The sequence below is a fragment of the Malaclemys terrapin genome, chromosome 11 (genome assembly GCF_027887155.1).
Source record: "Malaclemys terrapin pileata isolate rMalTer1 chromosome 11, rMalTer1.hap1, whole genome shotgun sequence".
NCBI lineage: Eukaryota > Metazoa > Chordata > Testudines > Emydidae > Malaclemys > Malaclemys terrapin.
In genome coordinates this window covers 15,078,754-15,100,258 of record NC_071515.1, presented here as the reverse complement: position 1 = coordinate 15,100,258, position 21,505 = coordinate 15,078,754, and the positions used below count along the sequence as shown (strand labels likewise).

Genomic DNA, 21,505 nt, shown 5'->3' with positions numbered 1-21,505 from the left:
CTGGGGTCTGTTGTCATTACACTTGCACTCAATTTCATGCCACGGTTAGAGCTGTGCACAATATTTGCAATAATTCTCAAGCCAACTGCAAAACAGCCTGGGGTTGAGGGTCAGGACTTTCTGCAAACATGGGCAGATGAAACTGAATGGCTATCTCATGTGTCAACCCAGCATTTAAGAAAAAGGTGGGTTACAAAATTAGAGACTCATTTCTAAATTTGGGGAAGAAAGATCAGAACTAACTAGACTTCATCTTTTTTTGGGAAATAGAATGTCTGAATATCCTCCTAGTTAATTAATGTCTAGCATGCACATAATTTGTATAAACAAGCTATTTTACTGAATCTAGAATTTCTACCTTTATACAATCTTTTTCATTTAGTATAGATTTCTGCTTCACTCAATAAAGGATACTTCCTAAGGTTACCAAAGCCCAAATAAGAACATAAACATAATAAGTGTTAGTCATAAAAACTGAAAGCCACTTAAGTCTCCCCTGCCCTTTGGCCATAGTACAGGGCAGTTTTAGAACAGCATTCCAAAATGAAACTCTCTTTGATTAACATATAACTTCAAGGTAGTGTAATAGCTCCCGGTATGCTCTTTGGTATTTCTGCCAAAGAGCATACCGGGAGCTATTACACTATTTACTTAGCTCTAAACTTAACATTGCTTATCAATGGTTTCTTAATAGGGTTTTCTTCCTGTGGAGCTGCACAACTTGCACTTCAAGGACAATGTGAAAAAGGCAGAAGTCATGTAACTTACGTGGGCACTTCTTGACACAAAAAGCTCCATAGGTGTATTTGGCATTGTGGTTGTGCTCCAACTGGAAGGTGGTGGGATTGTAGACAAAAGTCTGGGGGCACTGAGTGACACACGCTCCGCTGTCGTTGAAATTCATGCAGGCCTGCAACACAAGAAAGCAAGTTGATCATGTCATACCTTCTTTTGAACTGACTTACTTCAGAGCAGAACCTTGACTATCCATTCCCTACAAAGTCATTGTTGCAATTATAGTGGATGGGATACATTGTTTTTTCCTTGTCTGCGTTTAGCCACTTCTTTTCTTCTTCAGATATTATTAAAGGTATTATTATTAACATGGATAATGTCCAAAACTAACGTGGACATGGATATGTCCAAAGCCCTGAGCAATCCATTTTGAACCCATATGAACATTTTCAGTTTAAATGGAACTTGATGCCAATACATCTTCTAAAAGGGAAGCCTTATTTTTTTTATTATTATTCTTACTATTAGCAATCAACTAATGGCAAACTTGACAGTTCTAAATTTGACAACAGTATACAGCTACTTATGCTGCTCATATCCTGGCTGAACATACAGTAACGATCTGTGCTGTAGAGGGCCACCTTCTGATCTCTCATGGCACAGTTCAACAGAGGGACTGAAACTCCCAATTAGACAGCAATGAGGATAAGCATTTCCCGTGCGCTAGCACTGGAGGGGGTCATTTTCCTAAGTGGCAAGTGTAACCAGGTCAGTTAATTCACACACTGGGAAGGAAAAATAGGACTCAATATTCAGGCTCCACCATACATCATTGACAGAGGACAAGGCCCTGACACATCAGGAGTCAGGTGTGTGGATAAAAAGAGTAGATGAACATAGGGAAAAAAAATAAATTGACTATGCAAGACTTGAACCTAGAGAAAACGCAGATTTCTTCATTTTCTACCATTCTGTATTGTGCCTATTGTATCAGTTACAACTGATAAGACACGCTGACAGCAAAACTCTCAAATTAGAAAAAATTCTGTCTGGTTTCAAGTTTTACATGAAAGGTTTATGCAAATAATTTGGGCCAGTGGAGGCCACCCCAAGCCTGCCCCAGGATGCTCCTTGTACGGTTGGCCATCTTGGCAACAGGATTGTGCCTTCCTGTGTAACTTTATAGATCTTCCGGCAGCCTGATTGCCTCAAAACCTCTTTGGCCTGGGGATACAGCCTTCTGGTCAGCAAATAGCCAGCTGGTTCCTCTCCCCGTCTTGCTTCTTCAAAGAGCTAGCAAGAAGAGTCACAACCTCAGACCCGGGGAGGAACTTTAGGGCACTCCTCTCACATTCAGAAGCAGGAGGACTGAGCAAGGCTCCTCTGGCTCTGCACCTCTTCTAAAAGCCCTTACCTCAGTCCAGGGCCTGAGTTGCCTCAGAAGGCATCACAGAGATGGGATGAGGATGGGGCCAGCTGGGTCATACCTGAAGATTTCAGGAAGGGAGACTAGAAGGGGATATAAGTGCTGCTGAAGGGAGAGGGCTCACCAGGGAGAGTCGGGATGAAATCATCAGCATGGGGTTCTTTGGTTACCATGATCCTCTTGAGTTGACAGCCTGTCTAAACTGAACCTGCCATTTTTGGTTCGTCAGAACCATGTATTTGAAAATAGGCAGTAATTTTACAGCTCTCGGATTAATTCACCAGAATCAGTGCATTTGATTTAGTTAATTCCCAATAAAGGTAAAGTCTATGGTTGGATCAGGCCCTAAAAGGAGAATCATGTCTCCACTCCAGATTTATTTTCACCCCAGGTCTGAGAACATCATTAAACCTGTGTGTGTAAATACAATGAAACAGCTATGCCACAGGATGGGTATTGGCTTGCTTTCAAAGGTGAATGCACAGATTAATGAATGCCAGTGGGCGGAGAAGGACGGGAGAACTTTTCACAGCAAATATTAAAAACACTTTTACGACAGGATATTATTACAGGCTTTGAGAGGCTGCCATAATGTGCCAAAGGATTTCTTAATGCATCATGAAGTGTACTTTTGTTTATTAATAAATACTAATTTACTTCGTTTCCTCAGCACATTTTCTACATCCACTGTTGTCTTAGCAAGTACTTCATCACAAACATGACAATCCTCTGGTGATGACTTAGTAAATGCATAATCAGAATGAGGCACACCGACGATACATTATTCAAAGAGATGACACTTTCCAGGAAGAATCTATTAAAAACCAATCTAGAAGACTCAGGAAGTTTTAATTTATGACTGTAAAACTTTGTGTACCCTCATAATTGTTTCACTAACATATGCAAAACTTACAGTGCTTGTTTCTAAACGTGCTCAAGATGCATATGAAAGAAAAAAAATGCATAGGGAAAAATCAAGATGTACATCTCAATTAAAAAATAAATAACTACATTTTCTCCAAGACGTTGATCCAGTGTCCCTGCATGTCCCCCACTATAGCCCAAAAGGGTACTACGTCTAGGCCAGCACATGATAGGAAGGAAATGAGTTGTTCTCAAGGCTGTTGAACACTAAGGCTTTGATTTTCATTTATACTAAAGGCCCCTGGCATCCCCCTGGCGCCCTTTGTATTTTCACACTGGAGGAGCACAAAAGTGCTAACATGATTTTTAGCACAGGCATTTCCATAATTGCTACAGAGAAGCTCCAGAAAAATGTGGAGTGTTCAATGGCCCGTAGAAATCACATTTTCTCCTGTGTGCTGTGGTGTTACAGAAATAATACTGTAACAAATACATGGCCTCCTAACACTTCAAGACGGATCGGTGTGTGGTTAAAGTGACAGATTGGGACTCAGAAGATATGGGATCAAGTCGTAGCTCTGCCACAGACTTCTGAAGTGGCCTTGTGCAAGTTACTTAACAAGTCCCCCAATTGTAAAATGGGTAATAATACTTTCTCTCAGAGTTTGTCTAGTTAGACTGTGTGGGACAGGGACTGTCTCTTATTGGGTCTGATGGAAAGCCCACTGAAGTCAACATAAGGGCTTCCACTGACTTCCAGTTAACTTTGAACAATGTTCACTATGTGTATTTTCAATACTGTGTTAAATAGGGCCCCGATTGCAGTTGGCAGCTTTAGTTGCTTGCTGTTGTAAGTAACAATAATGTGATGGCTGTCATGATGCTGCAGTCCAAGGCCACTCAGAAGTTCACAGTGGTGACAGGGATAGAACTAGACCTGTATACTGCAAAGCACAGGCCCTTACCACTAGAGCTATAGGAGAAGATTTGTGTGTCTGTGACACAGTTGAATAGTTCTGCTTCCATCCAAGAGAGGCAAATGTACACATACATTCTAGCCAGTCCAATACTATCTATTGGGCTATAAAATAAAATATACAAGATTAGCACAGCTTATGCCATGCACAATGATCTTTCCTTATGCCATCTGAGAGAGATTTTCAAAAAGATCTAAGAGTTCGGCTTCTATTTCCTCTGAAAACATCACCTTCTATGCTGGTATATTAGCATAGGTTAGTTCAGAATCTAACCTGAAATTACTAGGGCAAATTTAGGTGTGTACCCAGCTTCCACTGAAGATATTAACAGACTGTGTATCTTTGTGAGGTAGTGTGATGAAGGTACATGAATTTCTTTCCACGGTAATAGGAGTAAAGGCTGCTTTCTGAGTTACACAACTAATTGACTGCATTTGGAAAGAATTTGGCCATATTGAGAATGTCTGTTTGAGAAAATTCAGTTTTAACCCTTTTTCTTTTTGAAAGGATGTAGTGTGCGCAGTTGGATTTTAGTGAATAGGAAACAATTTTTCTTCTCTTTCTTCTAAGACGCACACCGCTGTTGAATAGGTGAATTTGTTTAAATGCAGCCTGGGAAGCATAAAAAAACCCATCTTTAACTAAGAAGCCAAATTGTATTCTCAAACTTCAGACAAAAAATATACAAAGCAAAATACATTATATATGTGTGTGTGTGTGTGTGTGTGTGTGCATATATATAAACCCTTCAGCCCAAAATGTAATGACAAATGCCTATAAAAGTTCCCCACCATCTATAAAAGCTAATTATAGAAAAACGAAAGATAAAAATCACATAGATTAGCATATTAATGGCTCCAAATCTGTATTTGTAAATCTCATAAATCTTTTAATGAGTAATATAAGCTGATAAGTAATGTAAATGTAATAGGAAAAATATGAAATGAGAAAATGTGCAGCTGAAAGCTTGAAACGTGGAGGCAATTCAATGAAAGGTGACCAAAAAATCATGAATTTCATGGATTAAAGCTAAGCACTTGCACTGTGGCCGGTGGGATGAGTGAAATTAGGTAACTCCCAAACATACAAAGCAATCAGTGTCTTTAGGTCCGGAACAGCCTCCAGCGCATTCCCGATGGCAGCAGTCACTGACGTACGGCCCGTAGCAACGTCCATCACATTGCTCTGCGCACACTGTCTTTGTCACTGGAAAGGACAGAGGAATCAGCTGTCAAGAGAGAGCTGTTTAAACTGAACAGGGATATTAAAAAAAAAAACAAATCAACAAAGACAATGGAGTATTAAGAAGAGAACATCTGATTCTCTGTAATAACCTCTAGGCCAGGGGTCACTCATGTCCTGTGTAATATCCCATCTACAAAGGAACATGAAAATGCCCAGGTGGTAGGACAGATATGTCTGGATTTATGAGGATTTGTTCTTTTAACCTTGGGAAGGCAGCGCAAATCCTGAATCTCTCATTTTCAGGGAGTTAGCAAAGGTTGATGGGAAAAAAGCCTATTGTGATATGAATCACTTTTAATGTATATCAGAAGAATCATAGAATATCAGAGTTGGAAGTGACCTCAGGAGGTCATCTAGTCCAACCCCCTGCTCAAAGCAGGACCAATCCCCCAATTTTTTTTTTTGCATCCCAGATCTCTAAATGCCCCCCTCAAGGATTGAACTCACAGCCCAATGACAGGGGTATGTAACAATATGCAGAAACTCAGAGTTAGTTGAGCAAAATCATAGGGCCACATTTTGTCCTCAACTAGCACTCATGTAGCCAATGCTGCTGAATGGGCCTATCAGAGCAGCATATAGGTCATGTACTGTAACATACCACACTGCAGTTTTCTACATTTTTTTTTGAAATGCTACACTCAAGCCTAATTTTCAGACAGAAAGGACTACATTCAGCCCTGTTGTAAGCCTTTAATGGCATTACCCTCATCTATGCCAGGGTTAAATTTGATCTAATGTGTCAGGAACCAACTGAGTATCTTCTGTTTCTCAGTACTTACGTATCACTGTGTTCTTTAAAACATAAGCAATTGTGGCGCTTAAAAGCTGCATCAACCAGGGGACATTTCGTTTCCTAACTGACTTCAGTGGCACTAGGATTTAGCGCAAGGTCTTCCACATTACCAAAAAAAAATTAAAATCAAATCTTCTACATTTTATCCCGTTAAGTATCAAGTTGTCTTCTCCTGGTGAAAGAACTATTGGTCCACACTCATAAAACATGCAAGAAGTTGACACTTATCAAAACAGATACAATTTCCTAAATTCCTGATGATTCAAAGTCAGTAAGTCAGCAACCAGACAGTGCTCTTCAGTGTAATAGTTAGATTGAACCTACTGAACTCTGACTAATTGAAACATGAATCCCTCTTCAATGATTTATTGTATTAAAAGGCTGTAAAAGGAGGTTTTTGGAGTTCTCAGTAGGAAATCGGAAAAGTTCACCGAGGGCTCGGTTTTATTTTTTGTAAGATGAAACATACACGTTGTTTCTCCACAAACTCATAATGATCTTCCCTTTATAGCCCTGCTTCTCATACTGAAGGATCCCAAACAGGGCCGGCTCCAGGGTTTTGGCCACCCCAAGCAGCCCAAAAAAAAAAAAAAAAAGCCGCGATCACGATCTGTGGCGGCAATTCAACGGAAGGTCCTTCGCTCCGAGCGGGAGTGAGGGACTGTCAGACGAATTGCCGCCGAATAGCTGGACCTGCCGCCCCTCTCCGGAGTGGCCACCCCAAGCACCTGGGGAGGCGCCTCAGGGCGGGGGTGGGAGAGCTGCTGCAGGGCTCGGGGAGGGGGTGGAGCAGAGGTGAGCTGGGGTGGAGAGCTGCCGCACGGCTCCCTGGGCCAGGGGGAGTGGGGAGCTGCCACGGGGAGGGAGCCTCAGGGCGGAGGGGGGGTGGGGAGCTGCCTCCGAGTGGGGGGACTGGGAGCAGCCGCAGGGCTTGGGGAGGGCGCAAGGTGGAAGTTTCACCTAGGGCGCGAAACATCCTTTCACCAGCCCTTCATGATGGGGCACTGTTTCAGTACTGACCGAGGCAAAAAGTGCTACTTCTTTAATCACCAGCACCACTTCCTGAAACAAACAGGTGTCTTTAGGGATAACAAGAGGCAATTTAGTAGTAGACAGTGCACTAGATTGGGAGTCAGGAGACCTGGGTTCTAATCCCAGTGCTAACACTCACTTTGGGCAAATCACTTTACCTCTATTTTCCTTCACAACTTTTGGCTACCTTGTCTCTTTATACTGCAAGCTCTCTGGTGCCACAGTCTTTCGTCATATGTTGATACAGTGCAATGGAGCCTCTAAATTGGTTAAAAGCAACAAAGAATACTGAGGCACCTGATGCGTCTGATGAAGTGGGTATTCACCCCCGAAAGCTTATGCTCCAATACATCTGTTAGTCTATAAGGTGCCATAGGACTCTGTGTTGCTTTTTACAGATCCAGACTAACACGGCTACCCCACTGTTACCTTCTAAATTGGTTGAGGCTTCTAAGTGCTAATGTGGTACAAATAAATGCTAATCATACCACATTCACATATGAAGCCAATTAAATCTCATTTGGCTTGTGAACTATGACAGGATCACAGCACACCACAGTCTGGCTGTAGGCCATAGTGCAAGGGGACTTTGTTTAATGGGAAAAAATCGGAGAAGTCAACAGTTTACAGGGAACCCTACAGACCATTGGATGTGGAACTTCAGCAAGTTCTGCTTCAAGCTGTCTTTGGCAGAGGAGTAATGATGCTACAATCCTATAATTAACCTTAATTGACCACTTTGTTCAAAAGCAGATCAGTGCTTGTGTATGGAAAATATTTTTCAAGTGTTCAAAAAAAAAAAAAAAAAAAAAAACAACCACCCAAAACCCCCTACCAACTTTCTCCTCTACATGTATTTTAATAAATTGATGATTTCTCATACGTAAAAACTATATTTAAGAAAATACAGGATTTTTATAGTGTAAATGAACCTATTTTTCAAGGTGAAGTCCCCTCGCTCTCTATTAGAACTTTAGATAATGCAAAAAACTATTTAAAAACATAACATTTATGTATGGAATAAAAATGTAAATAAGCAAAGAGAAGGTAAGAAGCAATCATCATTTAAGATCTAAAGGAGAAAAGTGATGCACTCAGAATAATTTTATCCATCTTGATAACTAAAACAAGCTCATGGATAGAAAATATTTTCTTTGTGACTTATGCAAACTGAATTGCAGCACAAATGGAAGATTTCTGTAAAGCAAACCCACTTACTGCCAACTTACTAGTAGGAAGAACAGACAGAGCTTATTTAAATTACTTTAAATAAACATATATCAATGCAACCTCAAAACAGATATGCAAATCAATAAATATATCTAAGCACAATTGGTGATCTGCAGTACATAACCACCATAGCAACATTAACTGATAGGGCCTGATCCTCAGCAGGTGTATTTAAGTCAATGGAAGTATGCTGATTTATAACAGCTGAGAATTTCCTCATATTGGACTGTGTCTGTCTTTCAATATCATTTCATTATTCAATATATTTATTAATTGGTATATACAGATAAATAAAGCTCATTAGTGCAAGGAAGTTTCTAATGAAAGCCTATCTATTTTACTATAGTCTGAAAGTTTGGTACAGTGTTAACTCCCATGTGAATATTGGTACCTTCTAACTCATTTTAACAAAAATTTCACTACAAATGTGACTCTTAGTGCTCTGTTTAAAGCACATAGCACACATGTGGTTGATGTAAAATAACAAGGAATGACTGTAATAAACAATCCAAGGTGTTATAGGTAGGAATGGGAGGAAGCATCGGGATAAAATAAGAAACGCTGTGTGCTTAACCCTTTCAGATCTCACTAAATCATTTTGTAAGTTCTATAATGAATGATTAATTTCCGCCCCCTCTTCATTTCTTCATGGCTCTCCAGTTTCTAGTTTTGAGCTAGGGCTAGAAGTAGAAATGCCAGAATTTTTCAATGAAAAGCTATTCTCACTAGATATTTGAGCTGGCTTATATAAAGCAGTATCCGAAAACTAGAGAGAAACCACGATTTTAGGAAATTTACAACCTAATTTCTGGATTAAAGACATTTGATTAATTTCAGATTATAGCTTCAGAAAAGTCTCCGAAATTTGTAGATACTTATCTAAATTAAGCTGAATCTTTTGTAGGTTTATCCATCATTGGTCATAAAAAGTGTTACCACTATACTATCAACCCATTTTTTTAAGTGAGAGAGTTAGTACAGGCACAAATTTTGCTATATGATTAGGTTTGGTTCAAATCAATGCCCAGTTTTAAATACATGAAAGTTACTTATCTATAATTGGAGTCCTATGAGATGGCCTTACAATAAAAGCCTCTTCTAGCACTGTAAACTATAGTGCTCCTACGCCCCCCACTCCAACCCCTCCCCTCAGCATCTAGATCTACTGAGGGTGAGGCCAAAAAGGGAGCTGAGTGCTCTCACCACCTCATTTCCTTCCACCACAAAGCTAGAGGCACAGAACAACAAGGACTCTGACAGAGAAAAGAAGGTGGGTGGGAAGGGTGACTATGCAGAGCCATCTTGAAGAACTCTGGTTTCAGGTAAGAGACCTTCATTTCTGCTCTGCATATTCCCACTGATGGGATAGTCTGATAAGCAGTGCTGCAACTAACCTGGAGGTGGGAACAGAGTCCTCGTTGACTAGAGACTGAAGCACCGCCTGGCTGAAACTAGCACCCTCTGGCAGAAAAGCTCTGCCTTCTATGGACTCCAGTATGGCACCTAGAAAAGGGATCTTTTGTGAAGGGCAGAGGATTGACTTTGGGCGGCTGAGAAAGAGCTTGAGGTCTGAAAAGAGATTGGTGGTGAAGACCATATGGTTTAATGGATCCTCACGTAAGGACAACTTTGGTAGCCAGTCATCTAAATAGGGGTAAACAAAAATACACTCATTTCTCAGATAAGCTGCTACCGCAAAGAGACATTTTGTAAAAACTCTGGGTGCCACTGAAAGGCCAAATGGAAGACCCTGAACAGGAAGTGGTGATTGCCCACCACAAATCGAAGGTACTTGCAATGATTTTTCAGAATAGAAATATATCCTTTGCATTGAGAGTTGTGAACCAATCCAGGACCAACAGCAAAGGGATTATGGTGGCCAGAATCCAACATGTGGAATCAAAACTTCCAAATGTATTTATTTAAATCCCTTAAATCCAGTATCAGCCAAAAAACAAAACAAAAAAAAAAACAAAAACAAAAAACAATCCTTCTTCTGTACCAGGGAATAAAATCCCTGACCCCTCAGGTTCAGGAACCTTTTCAACTGCTTCTATCAGAAGTATTTTTTTCACTTCTGTGACAAGCATCACCTCAGGAGAAGAGTCACTGAAGAGGAAGGTAGGGGAGTTGGGAGGAGGCAGAATTCTTAGTTGTACAGCATAGCCTCTTTCTACAATCCCTAGAACCTATTGCGTCACTGTAATTTGCCTCCATTTGTTGATGAAGTGGACTAGCCTGTCTCTAAAGAAAAGGGTACATTGATCTCATCTGACTGGTTCTCAACTCCTGATTGTCCCTTCAAAACTGATGCTTGTTATGCTGTGACAATGACGCTGATGAGGAAGCCGTTTGTTTAGATTCGGATCTTGGCTTCAAAAGTCTTTTCCTATAGTGTCCCTGGGAGGATGCTGGCATTGCTGGGTCACCAAAGGATAAGATTCCTTTAGCAGAAGGAATCAAACCCAGAGAGCGAGCTGTCAATCTTAGGTCCTTCAGGTTTTCCCAGCAATTCACCCCTCTTCTCAATTAAAAAAACCCCTGCCTTCAAAAGGAAGATCCTCCAGCTTAATTCTAGAGCCCATAGCTAGGAAGGAGAAATGAAGCCACACGTGCCACCTGATAGTCAAAGCAGACTCAAGTGCTCTGGCAGCAGAGTCTGAAGCATGAAACGAGGTGCTGGGTGTATGATTAGCTACATCCTGGCCCTCCATTAAAATGGTTCTCACCACCCTTCTTCTGTTATCAGGCAAGTCCAGTAAAACAATGTCATACTTTCCCAGAGATGTAATTGGTAACAGGCAATGACCGCCTGATAATTAGCCACCCATAGTGAGGGATGATGAAGAGAATATCTTTCTCTCCAACAAATCAATCCGTTCCCCCTCTTTATCAGCTGGGGTGGGACATGATAGACCAGATCTCGCTGTGTTACTGGAAGCAGCTACCTTGGGGACAGGGTGGCTGTGAAAATAGGAAAGCCTCTCAGAGGGCACCCGAGACAGCTTTCTTAGAAACACGTTGGCAAGACGCAGGCGTAGTTCACATGGATTTAGCCAGCTGTAGCAATCCATCCATAATGGGTACAGATATTGTACTAGTTGAAGTAGCCACGAGACTATCACACACCAGGTGACAAGTCTCTTCTGCAGGCACTGCAGGAAGATTTGAAGTGGACACTATAATATCCACAAAGTTATGGAATTCCATAGTGTCCTCGGAAGGAGAGGAGGACGAAGCCACCCCCACGTGTTCATCCAGTGATAAATCAGGCTTATCATAGAATCATAGAATATCAGGGCTGGAAGGCACCACAGGAGGTCATCTAGTCCAACCGCCTGCTTATAGTCCATTTCCAAATGCTCCTGACTGAAGACAGAAGGTACCTCCTTGTATTCTTCCTCAAACAGTGTTTAAGGCATCACTGTCTGTAAGGTCAACAGATTCAGAGGAGTGGAATTCAAGATTTCTGGACTGCTAAATCCTTAACAGATGAAACATTACCTCTCCATCCACTCGGACAGTAATTAAACTCATGAGGTGGCTTCCAGTAAGGCTATGGGTCCCGGATTGCCAGTCTCCCAAACAATTAGGATTTGGGAAGGAGGAAGAGGACCACAGAGTGGTATAAAGTGAGCCACTGGTCTCTGTATTCATCCTCTATCTTCCTCCTGGTAAGGATTCGAGTCTGGATCCAATATGGAATGTAATGGTGATAATAGTGGATCCAAAGGGAAAAATGGAGATCTGGCTCTTTGGGGAGACCCTGCAGAGGTCCAAAGTAAAGGAAGCAAAGAGTAATTCTAGGGAAGGCCAACAGTGTCTTCTGGCCTCTTCCATTTAACAGCGGATGGGGAAGATGGCTTCAGAACTGGGGAAATACTTCTCCTTTTGGAACCCCCGTGATTTCCCACTCAGAACCGACGAAGCAAACAGAGCCGGCAGGTGAACCTGGGATATCATGGTGACAGAGTTTTCTGGAACTGAGGACATAATCGGAACCAACCAAAGAACTGACAGCGGATCCGAAAACGACATCAGATCCAACATTCCATACCACTCCATTATCCCTGGCTATGAAAGATACCTCCGCCAGGTAACCATAGCAGTCTTGTCAGCATCTGATGGATCCAACAGTTCTAATGCATGGGAATTGGCACTGCTAACACTGCCCAGCACAGATGTTTTTTGGTCTCCCAGCCTCTTTTTCCACAACAGACAGAACCAGAGGCACCGATGACCCAGTTTCTGACACACTGAGCAATTGCATCTTCTTGGATGCGAAAGCAGAAGTCAGAACTAGCCCTGGTCCCGTAGATGCAAGGTTTCCATTGGGGTCGCTTAGTTGGGAAGCACAAGGTATGGCAATGGTGAGGGTGGCCGAACTCTCTCAACCTCTCTTACAGAACGGGGGCCGATGGAGCCGACCACATGGCCCTCGGTTCGGGCATCTGTAGCCTTAGAGGCTTGACTGAGGGAGCCGCAGGCACCGAGTCGGACCCCACCAGGACTTGAAGACCTCCAGTTGCTTGGAGCTGCTGGTAGCCACAGGAACAGAGACTGCTCTGTTTGACCTAGGATCTGTGTCTTGATCAGGTTCAAAAGATCAAGCCTCAAGGGCTTCCTTTAGGAAAAGGAGTTGCAAGTGAGTCTTCCTATCCTGGCGTGCTCTGGGATTAAAGATTCAGAAAATCCAACACCCAGAAGGCGAGTCTCCTTCTCCCAGGCACTTGAGGCACTGCATGTTCATCGGATGCTGGGCAGACAGCTGGGCAGGAAGCCCACTTCTTGAATCCTGGCTGTTTCTGTTTCCTCAGTTCCCCGATCACCTGGACTCCATAGAAACCCTAATTCACTAACCAAACAAAAGGAGCTAACGCAGACTATTTCTAGCAGTAAGACACTGCAACTCTGAGGAGAGTTCACATCCATCCAGGCTGGCAGGGGAAGGAGCACCACCCACTGTATAGTCTTGCTCTGAGTGCGCTGTGATGCTGAGGGGAGGGGCGCGAGGGGTGCGGGAGTGCGCTAACTGACCCTGCCGGAAGATGTTTTTCCTGTGAGACACCACAAGGAGGCGCAGTATCCATAAATGGCAATATGGAGAGCCACTCAGAGAATTGCAAGAATTTAAGGGAGCAATGGGATCTGTATCTAGATCTAGGTTTGAATTTAAAGCTATGGAAGTTCTCCATCAGAATGCGCTGAACAGAACCTGAAATGTGAACAGTGGCAGTCACTGGATGACAAAGTTCAAAATCCTGATCCAAATTTTGTAGCCATCCATAATTATGAGTGATCAATATCTCGTGGGGTTTGTGTTGTCATTTTTCATCTCCGAAACATGGAGAAAAATTAAAGTGAATGAGGAACAAATCAGCCAGACCAGCAAGGAGAATCGTGTATTCTGTGATATCTACATTCAAAACCAAAGCAAAAGAAAAAAGAAAACTAAAGAAATAGAACTTTAAAACAAGCCTGCACAGCACTGGATGCTAAGCCAGGAAGTGAGGCTTACAGCAATGTGACTGTACTGCTGCTCCTGCTGCCTCATTGCCTCCCAGGTGGGAAATCTTGCTTCAGAAAGAGGTAGGTGTTTCTACTTATAGGAGCCAGCTGCTGCTTGGCTCCTAAGGAGTTCCCTAGAGAACTCCTTTCCCCACCCCCAGGAAGTGAGATTGTCTGGGCACAGGGAGAGTGTGTTTACAAATTACTGAGGGGGATTTAAAGTTTAAAAAGCACTATAAGGGGCTATAGAGAATAATTGGTTTTAGCTGCTTCTCAATACTTCTCTTAACCCCATTATTGTGCGAGCGTCCAGCTACCACCAAACCACTGGCTTTTTTGTAAAACTGTAAGTACATAACAATTATGCATCTAAATTTTATTTTTCATTATTTTTAAAAATAATCATAATTGTACCCTAGTTTATCCCAGAAAAAGTTTAAATCTTTTTTCCCCATTTCATTTGGGTCAACTTGTTCTTCTCTAAATGTTTTTAACAAAGCCCTGTGGGTAAAATTTTCAAAAGCACCTAATAACTTAGGAGCCTAAAGTCCTGTTTTCAAAAGTGAATTAGGGCCAGACTTTTAAAACTGTGAGGGCATCTAAAATGCAAATAGGCACCTAGTGGGTATTTCAAAAGTGCCTAGGCACCTACAGTCTATTGATTTCAATATGAGTTAAGCCCCTTTTCAAAATCCCACTCGGTGCCTATCTGCATCTTTAGACACCTAACTATCTTTAAAAATCTGGCCCTTAGACATTTAGGATCTTAAGTCTCATTGAAAGTGAACAAGATTTAACCTATAAGGACTAGATTTTCCAAGATAGTTAGGCACCTAGTGGAATTTTCAAAAGCACCTAAGCAGGAAAGGTGCCTGAACTGCTTAGGCTCTTTGACAATACCATAAGGTACCTAAATACTTTGGAAAATCTGGCCCTAAGTGCCTAAATCACTTTTGAAAATGAGATGTAGGGTCCTAAGTCACTTTGCATTTTTAAAAATGTTAGCCGTCTTAACACTGTTCATATCCACTTATTCACATGTGCTTGTTCTTGTCAATCCATCATGGTAAACTCTACCCATATCAGCATTGCTAACTCTCATGATGTTACCATCAGTTTTGCAAGATTTGGTGATTATTCTTTTTTAAAGCAAGGCGATTAAAAAAAAACCACCCTGACATTCTGCTATTAAGTTCAATTCTAGCCCTCAGGGTTGCAGAAAAAAAGCTTGAAAACGTTGACCCCTAGAAGGTCCTCAAACCAGAAGGAAAATAAAAAGAACCTAAAATTTATTATTTAACAAAAAAATCTGTCTCATAATTTTTTGTAGATTGACTTGTGATTTTTAACACTCGGGGTTAGCAATAATGCTACATAAAGTGATTCTGTCTACATGCTCTGAAAATCCCAAGCTGTTATTTTTAAAAGTCACAAGCTATAGAACACAAGGAATTATTAGTGGCGCCAATGAACTAACTCAAGAGAAAGAGAGTGAGAGACAGAGAGAGCAGCAGGAAGCCAGCATTAGGAAATGGTGCCTTAGAAAGTAATGGAAATCAATCTCCTATTGTTGGACCATGGGATGGCTCTGCAATTTAGGGCCCATTTTTAATTGGATCTGCATTATGTAAAATTATACTTTAAAAAAAATAGCCCAGTTTTGTTGTTGTTGAGACTGGATTGAAAAGCCTTGGAAAGCAGATCTAAGTAGTTCTCAGAAATATTTTTTTTGAAGCTCTAAGGATTTACTGCTATTTTGTATTAAACAAAAAAAAAAAAAAGCAAATTGCATTACAGCTGAGAGTTTGGGAGCCAAATTTCAGGCTGATGCAATTTAAAATATTAAAACTGGGAAAAAGAGGAGCATATGATAACACATTATAACCTTTAACTATAGAAATGCTGTTTAAAAAAGTTCCTTGTGCTCTCTCCATAACAATTTAACCTTTCTTTATAAAACTCAAAGATTTGGCTGAAACAAGCTGCAGGTAGAAAATTAACATGATTGACATAATCAACTGAATTATACGGTGAAGCAATCTATTTACCGTGGCCTCAGGAAGCTAGGCTAATAATCACGGCATCGTAAAATCAATTGACGTGGGAATTATATCAAAAATCACATTACAAATGACTGGCTGTATTTGTTAACACTACGAAAGTTGACTTTCTCTGAGACGCTCTCACGGAAGTACTGACCCATTTTGATCAATTGGCTGGTCTAGGTGTGATGGAAGGTTCAGCAGGAGATGCGCTGCCTCTGCTCTATTGTCCCCTACCCTTTGCTTACTGCCATGTGGACTCTGCAGTTTGGGAAGGGTCAGTGAAAAAGCTCTACACCACCGCTCAACAGTAAGTACAATTCCTGAGTTAACGGCGAGCCAATCAGCACTAACTCTGGTTTCCTCTCCACACTATGAACCCCATCTCCTCAGTAGAGGGCAAATTTTGATGGGCTTTTATTTTACTTTTACCCTGGTCTTTCATCGGACAGTTGCAAACCCTGGTGCTCCCCAACTAAACTATGGGCAGGAAATTATATGAACGGAAACGCAGAGCTTCCTTATTTGGAAATGGGCCACATAAACCTTCTCCATTATGGCTACGCAGCTAGAGAGGCTGCTGTGGGTACTGCCTCCTATCTAGGGGGCCTTCCTGACACTCAGACAAGGAGGAATTTAAAAGGGCCAAGTGGCCTAAAGATAAAGACGTATTTCTGGCAGCTCAACTGCACAGCTTACCAGAAAGAGAGGGGCCAAGAATTCCTCTTCTCCCAAAACAGTGATCAAAGAATGGAGAGAGTGCACCACTTTGTGGGGGAGGATCCTGACAGGAGCAGAAGGCTAGGAGAGCCCTCTCTGAAAGTACAGATGTCCACCCCCCCCCCCCACACACACACACACCACTCTCTTTGGGACTGAGGGGAGGTGAAGGAAAGGACACTTCCCCTTTTCCCAACCCACGAGCAGCTAATTTTAGCTGGCCAAGACCTATACTCTGTCCCTCTATGGGTATGTCTACATTTGGAGCTGGAGTGTGATTCCCATCAGAGATCCTAGGCCCACACCCGGGGTGGCGAGACCCTCCCACCATTGGCCCTGCCACAGCTACACTCTATTTTTAGCATGATACTCAATGCAAGCTAGCGTGAGTATGTCTCGTCGAGCTGAGAATTACATCGCTACTCCAAGTGCAGACATACCCTCCAGCCTATGGCTGTCAGGGGTCCCACGGGGAGCATCATTTGAATAGTGCTGGGGAAAGGCAGGCCCAACAAAAAGAGACCAGCAGCATGGGAGGTGAGAAGAGCACTAACACCTGTTCAGCACTTCCCAATGCTACAGGATAAGTAATTTTTGGAGTGCTATATAGCAAGCAAAAACTTCTCCAGATCAGGGCAACGGAACATGACCCCAGCCTTCTAAGGCGTGTGCTATTTAGGAAGATACAGATATTGCTTTTGTATAAATCCCACAGCTTCTTAAGAGACTGTAGTTCCTCAGCATGTTAACTCATCAAACATACAGTGACCACACACACCGATCTAGAGGATTCTGGCCCCAATTCAGCAAGGTACATAAGCACACTGACCTCAGAAGGATAACCCAGGTGTTTAAGGCGAGGCATGTGTTGAATCTGTCCTCTGTCATGCTCTTCATGTTGGAAAACATTCTCAGTTCCTGATAACTGACAATTTATACACTGTTTGCAAAACCTGCACTAACCTTGTTTGGTTTGACTTTTTAAATTGTTACTAGACCTGTGCAGAGGATGGAAATTCTGTTTCATGCAGGATTTTGAGATTTCAACATTTGGCTTTGTTCCATATAGGAATACAGATTATGAAATTCTCAGAGATTTACATTTCCCTCCAAAACTGTTTTGGATTAACCGAAAAGTTCTGACTGACTACTGAGTATGGTTCTAGCAAAGTTTTTCTGAGCAGCTCTTACTTTTACCAAGAAAGTCAACATGCCTACATTTCATGCTACACAAAGGTCATGATCTATACTTTTTAATCCTGTGGTATGCACATTACATGTGCATGAGAACTGTTAGAATGTCTAGCTCTAAAGAGGAATTTCCAGATAATTTTAATGGCATCAATTTTGGAAGGGGTCAAGGATGCTGCTGCTAAGGGCATATGGGTGGCTGCGTGCAATTTTTCCTTGGGGGAACCTGCTGCAGCTGTGTGGAGTGAGTGAGTGAGAGAGTGTGCGAGAGAGACAGGGCATGTGCCTGTGACCCAGGGACCTCTTGGTGCCAGCTGGCTGAGGGCACAGAGGTACATCAGGGCTACAGGGATCCCATGGGTCTGATATCTACATACTAGTTCACCAAAGAGCGTCATGTAAGATCTCTATTGAAAGCCTGTGTCATACTGGTCCATATAATCATATACATACAGAAAATATGTAAGGAGTCTTGTGTGTGTGTGTCCTCTAGGTTTGTGACATGGGGCTGGTAACCAGAAAAGGCCAGACACAGGTTTCTTTAATGCAGGAGACAGGGCTGGCTTTAGGAAGTGTGGGGCCCGACTTGAATACCCGGCGGCGGTCCGGGTCTTCGGTGGCAGGTCCTTCACTCGCTCCGTCTTCCGTGGCACTGAAGGACCCGCTGCCAAAATGCCGCCAAAGACCTGAAGGACCCGCCGCCACTGTGTTGCCGAAGACCCAGACTGCCGCCAGGTGAGTAAAAAAATTAAAAACGTGCCTAAGTTAGGCGCTCTTCTTTAGGGCGCGGGGCCCTCTTAGGCGCGGGGCCCGATTCGGGGGAATCGGCCTAAAGCCAGCCCTGCTCACAACCCAAGGTACGTCCCGGAAGCATCACAGAGCCTGGCATCAACATTAGACCACTCTCCTTGTCCTGCTGCTGACTCTCATTCCCCAAGATGCTGCCACCTCAGGCTGCTCCTTGCTGCTGGGCAGCAGTGGGACAGGAGGTGCCTGATGTCACAGGTGCAACCCAAAGGCTGCAACTACGGCTCCCACCAGCAGTTCAGCCACATACCTGAGACTGAGGATGAACTGCCGGCAGGCACAACCAGGCTGTCAATTGCAGAAGCATCACATGAGCTGCCAGACGCTCGGCCACTCTGCTGAGAATAGGCCCAAATATGCCTCCAAGCTGCACCAGTGAAACTGAAAGGAGAGTCTTGCTAATAATGATCCAGGCCCCAATCCTGTAGTCAGATCCTCTAAGGCAGACTTGTCTATGCTGAGCAAAGGATCCACCCGTATAGAACTAACTGCAAGATCGAGACCCAGTTTGCAAAGTAATAGGGATAACACCAAATGTGTGCCCAACACATGCAAATGGATTAAGATTTGAGCGGGGGGCTACTTGTCAGTTGCTTTTAGACCACAGCCTAGCATTCTGACCAATAGTGTCTCATTGTTGTCTTATACTACACCGCCTCTGTGCATATTCACCTGCTGTCTCTTGCCTTATACTTGGACTGTAAGCTCTTTGGGGCAGGGACTGTCTCTTTGTTCTCTGTTTGTACAGCACCTAGCACAATGGGGTCCTGGTCCATGACTGACACTTGTAGGCATTATTGTAACACAAATGATAAATAAATGACAATAAAATTGGTTGAGACTCATATTAAGGGGGGAAGGCAGGATGTTGCTTTGTTTCACAAATATGTGTAATTAATCAGTCTATCTTAATGTTTCCCTTAATTTTACATTATGTCAGGGAACTGTAAACCTGTGAAGGAGAGAAAATGGGAAGTAACCAAAATCAATAAGAAAGCCTCATGAACATGCAAAGTTATTAGTGAAATACAAGGATTTTAATTAAAGATGCTGGCTCCTAGCAAAAGCGCTATGTTACTCTGATTGATCTAGACTGCTGCTTCAGCTCTTTCCCTCTCTCCCCACCAGCTCCTGCTTGATTTTCGCTGCACTATGTGGCTATTTACTGCATCAGGCACCTTCTTTTTCCAAACCATATTTGTTGCACAAAGACAGTAAATACAATTACGCCTGGGACAAACACCTATTCACACACATCCACACACACCCCTTTACAGGCATGTTTATATTGGGGGTTGATTTAAATCCTATTTGCCTCCTTTGTGTTCTGTAGATTCAAACTGTATTTAGTTTAAGGTTGTTCCTCTCTCCTCAACATGCTAAGGACTCTCTGCCACTCCCACAAACTCTTTTATACAGTTTTATTGTCCAAACTTGAGTCAAATCAACAAAAACACAGTTCCTCAACTCATCCTGGGCTACAGCTTCCACGGGCTTTTCCCCCTAGAGTCCTCAGGTTCCTTTTGTCTTCCCTCCCAGGGAACTCTGGCAGTCCTAGTTTCTCCAGGGCTCCCTATTTCCAGGGAGCAGGCAATCATAGCCCCATGTCCACTCTCTTTCTCCTTTCTGGATGGTCTCTCAGGCTCACCTCAATGGGTCTCTCCCTATTAACTGCAGGTGCCCTCTTTTAAGCTCAGGTGGGATCAGCTGACCTGGCTCTACTCCTTCTTAAAGGGACAGTGTCATCCTGACCCACATAGCTCATAAAATAATGTATTCAGTCTACAGGAGTTCCAATATCCTTTCATGTGGGAACAATACAACACAGACGTCAAGAATAGATAGGACATTAAAAATAAGGAAAGGCTTTCAAAAGTGAGTAGTGATTTTTGAATGCACAGATTTTGGGGTGTCTCACTATAAAGGGTTTTGGGTTTTTTTAGTTTGACGGGGGCTCAGTGCTTATTGAAAATCAGACTTGCTATGCTACATTGGCTCCCCTGAAACTGAGGCACCCAGAATCCATAGCTACTTTGAAAATGTTTGTTGCTAATATCTACTAATATTTTCAGTGTTAAGAAAATGAATTAATTGCACAATACAGCATCTGGAAATTATCCCTTCTTTACCTATTAATGAAAACAGTTTATCTATAATTGCCTATTAATTGTCCTCTTAAACAGGTAAATGGACATGTTACATTTATATAGATACAGGTGGTGTACCAGAGACTTAAAGATAGAGATATAAACAGCTGGAAGGCAAGACAAGAAATAGACTAGGTGGATGATATTCATGCAAGAACAAAACTATCCTGTTGCTTTTTCCCCTGGTGTAATTTGAAATGAAAGACAAGGATTAAGATCTTTTTGTTTTATCCCTTTTTTGGGAAAATAATCTAAATCTTAACTTGGGAGGAGGGCTCATTAGAGTTTTTGCTTTAGCGACTCAATAAAAAAATGAAATTATTAAAATGCAGATATGCGCTCCTTGAGTTCTGTTTCCAGGAACAAAATATTTAATTTGGAGCTGTTATGCTTTTTGAAGCATCTTCCTGCATATATCTGAAAGATGGCTATTCTCAAATATACTAACTTAGGGTACATAAAATATGTGTGAGACAAACTGGGAATGGGATGAGTGGCCTCCAAAAATAACGTCTATCAGACTGAAAATTCAAGTGCTTTTTTAAAGCAGAGATCAAAGTAATAACAGTGTGGTGTTGGTTGTATTCTGGTGTTTAATTTGGGTCCCTACTTGGGTATTTCTATGACTAAGCAAAAGCCAAGCAATAAATGCCCATATTAGTGTAAAATGCATAAAAGGTTTTTGAAAAGTCCCCATTGCCAGTTTAATATGCAACAATATTTCCCTTTGAAAACAAGTGCTTACCAATGATCACATTAGGTCATAGGGGATAGAGAAGTGTGAA

General features: G+C 42.3%; 1 protein-coding gene across 1 annotated transcript in view; it reads right to left on the bottom strand.

Annotated features, from left to right (window-relative positions):
* Positions 1–21,505, bottom strand: part of ERBB4 (erb-b2 receptor tyrosine kinase 4) — a 978,527-nt gene that overhangs the window by 244,309 nt on the left and 712,713 nt on the right. Inside the window, exons 6-7 of the mRNA XM_054044415.1 lie at positions 5,090–5,208; positions 769–910 (exon numbers count right to left, since the gene is read on the bottom strand). Of these exons, the coding sequence (XP_053900390.1) occupies positions 769–910; positions 5,090–5,208 (261 nt within the window). The remainder of the gene's footprint in view (positions 1–768; positions 911–5,089; positions 5,209–21,505) is intronic.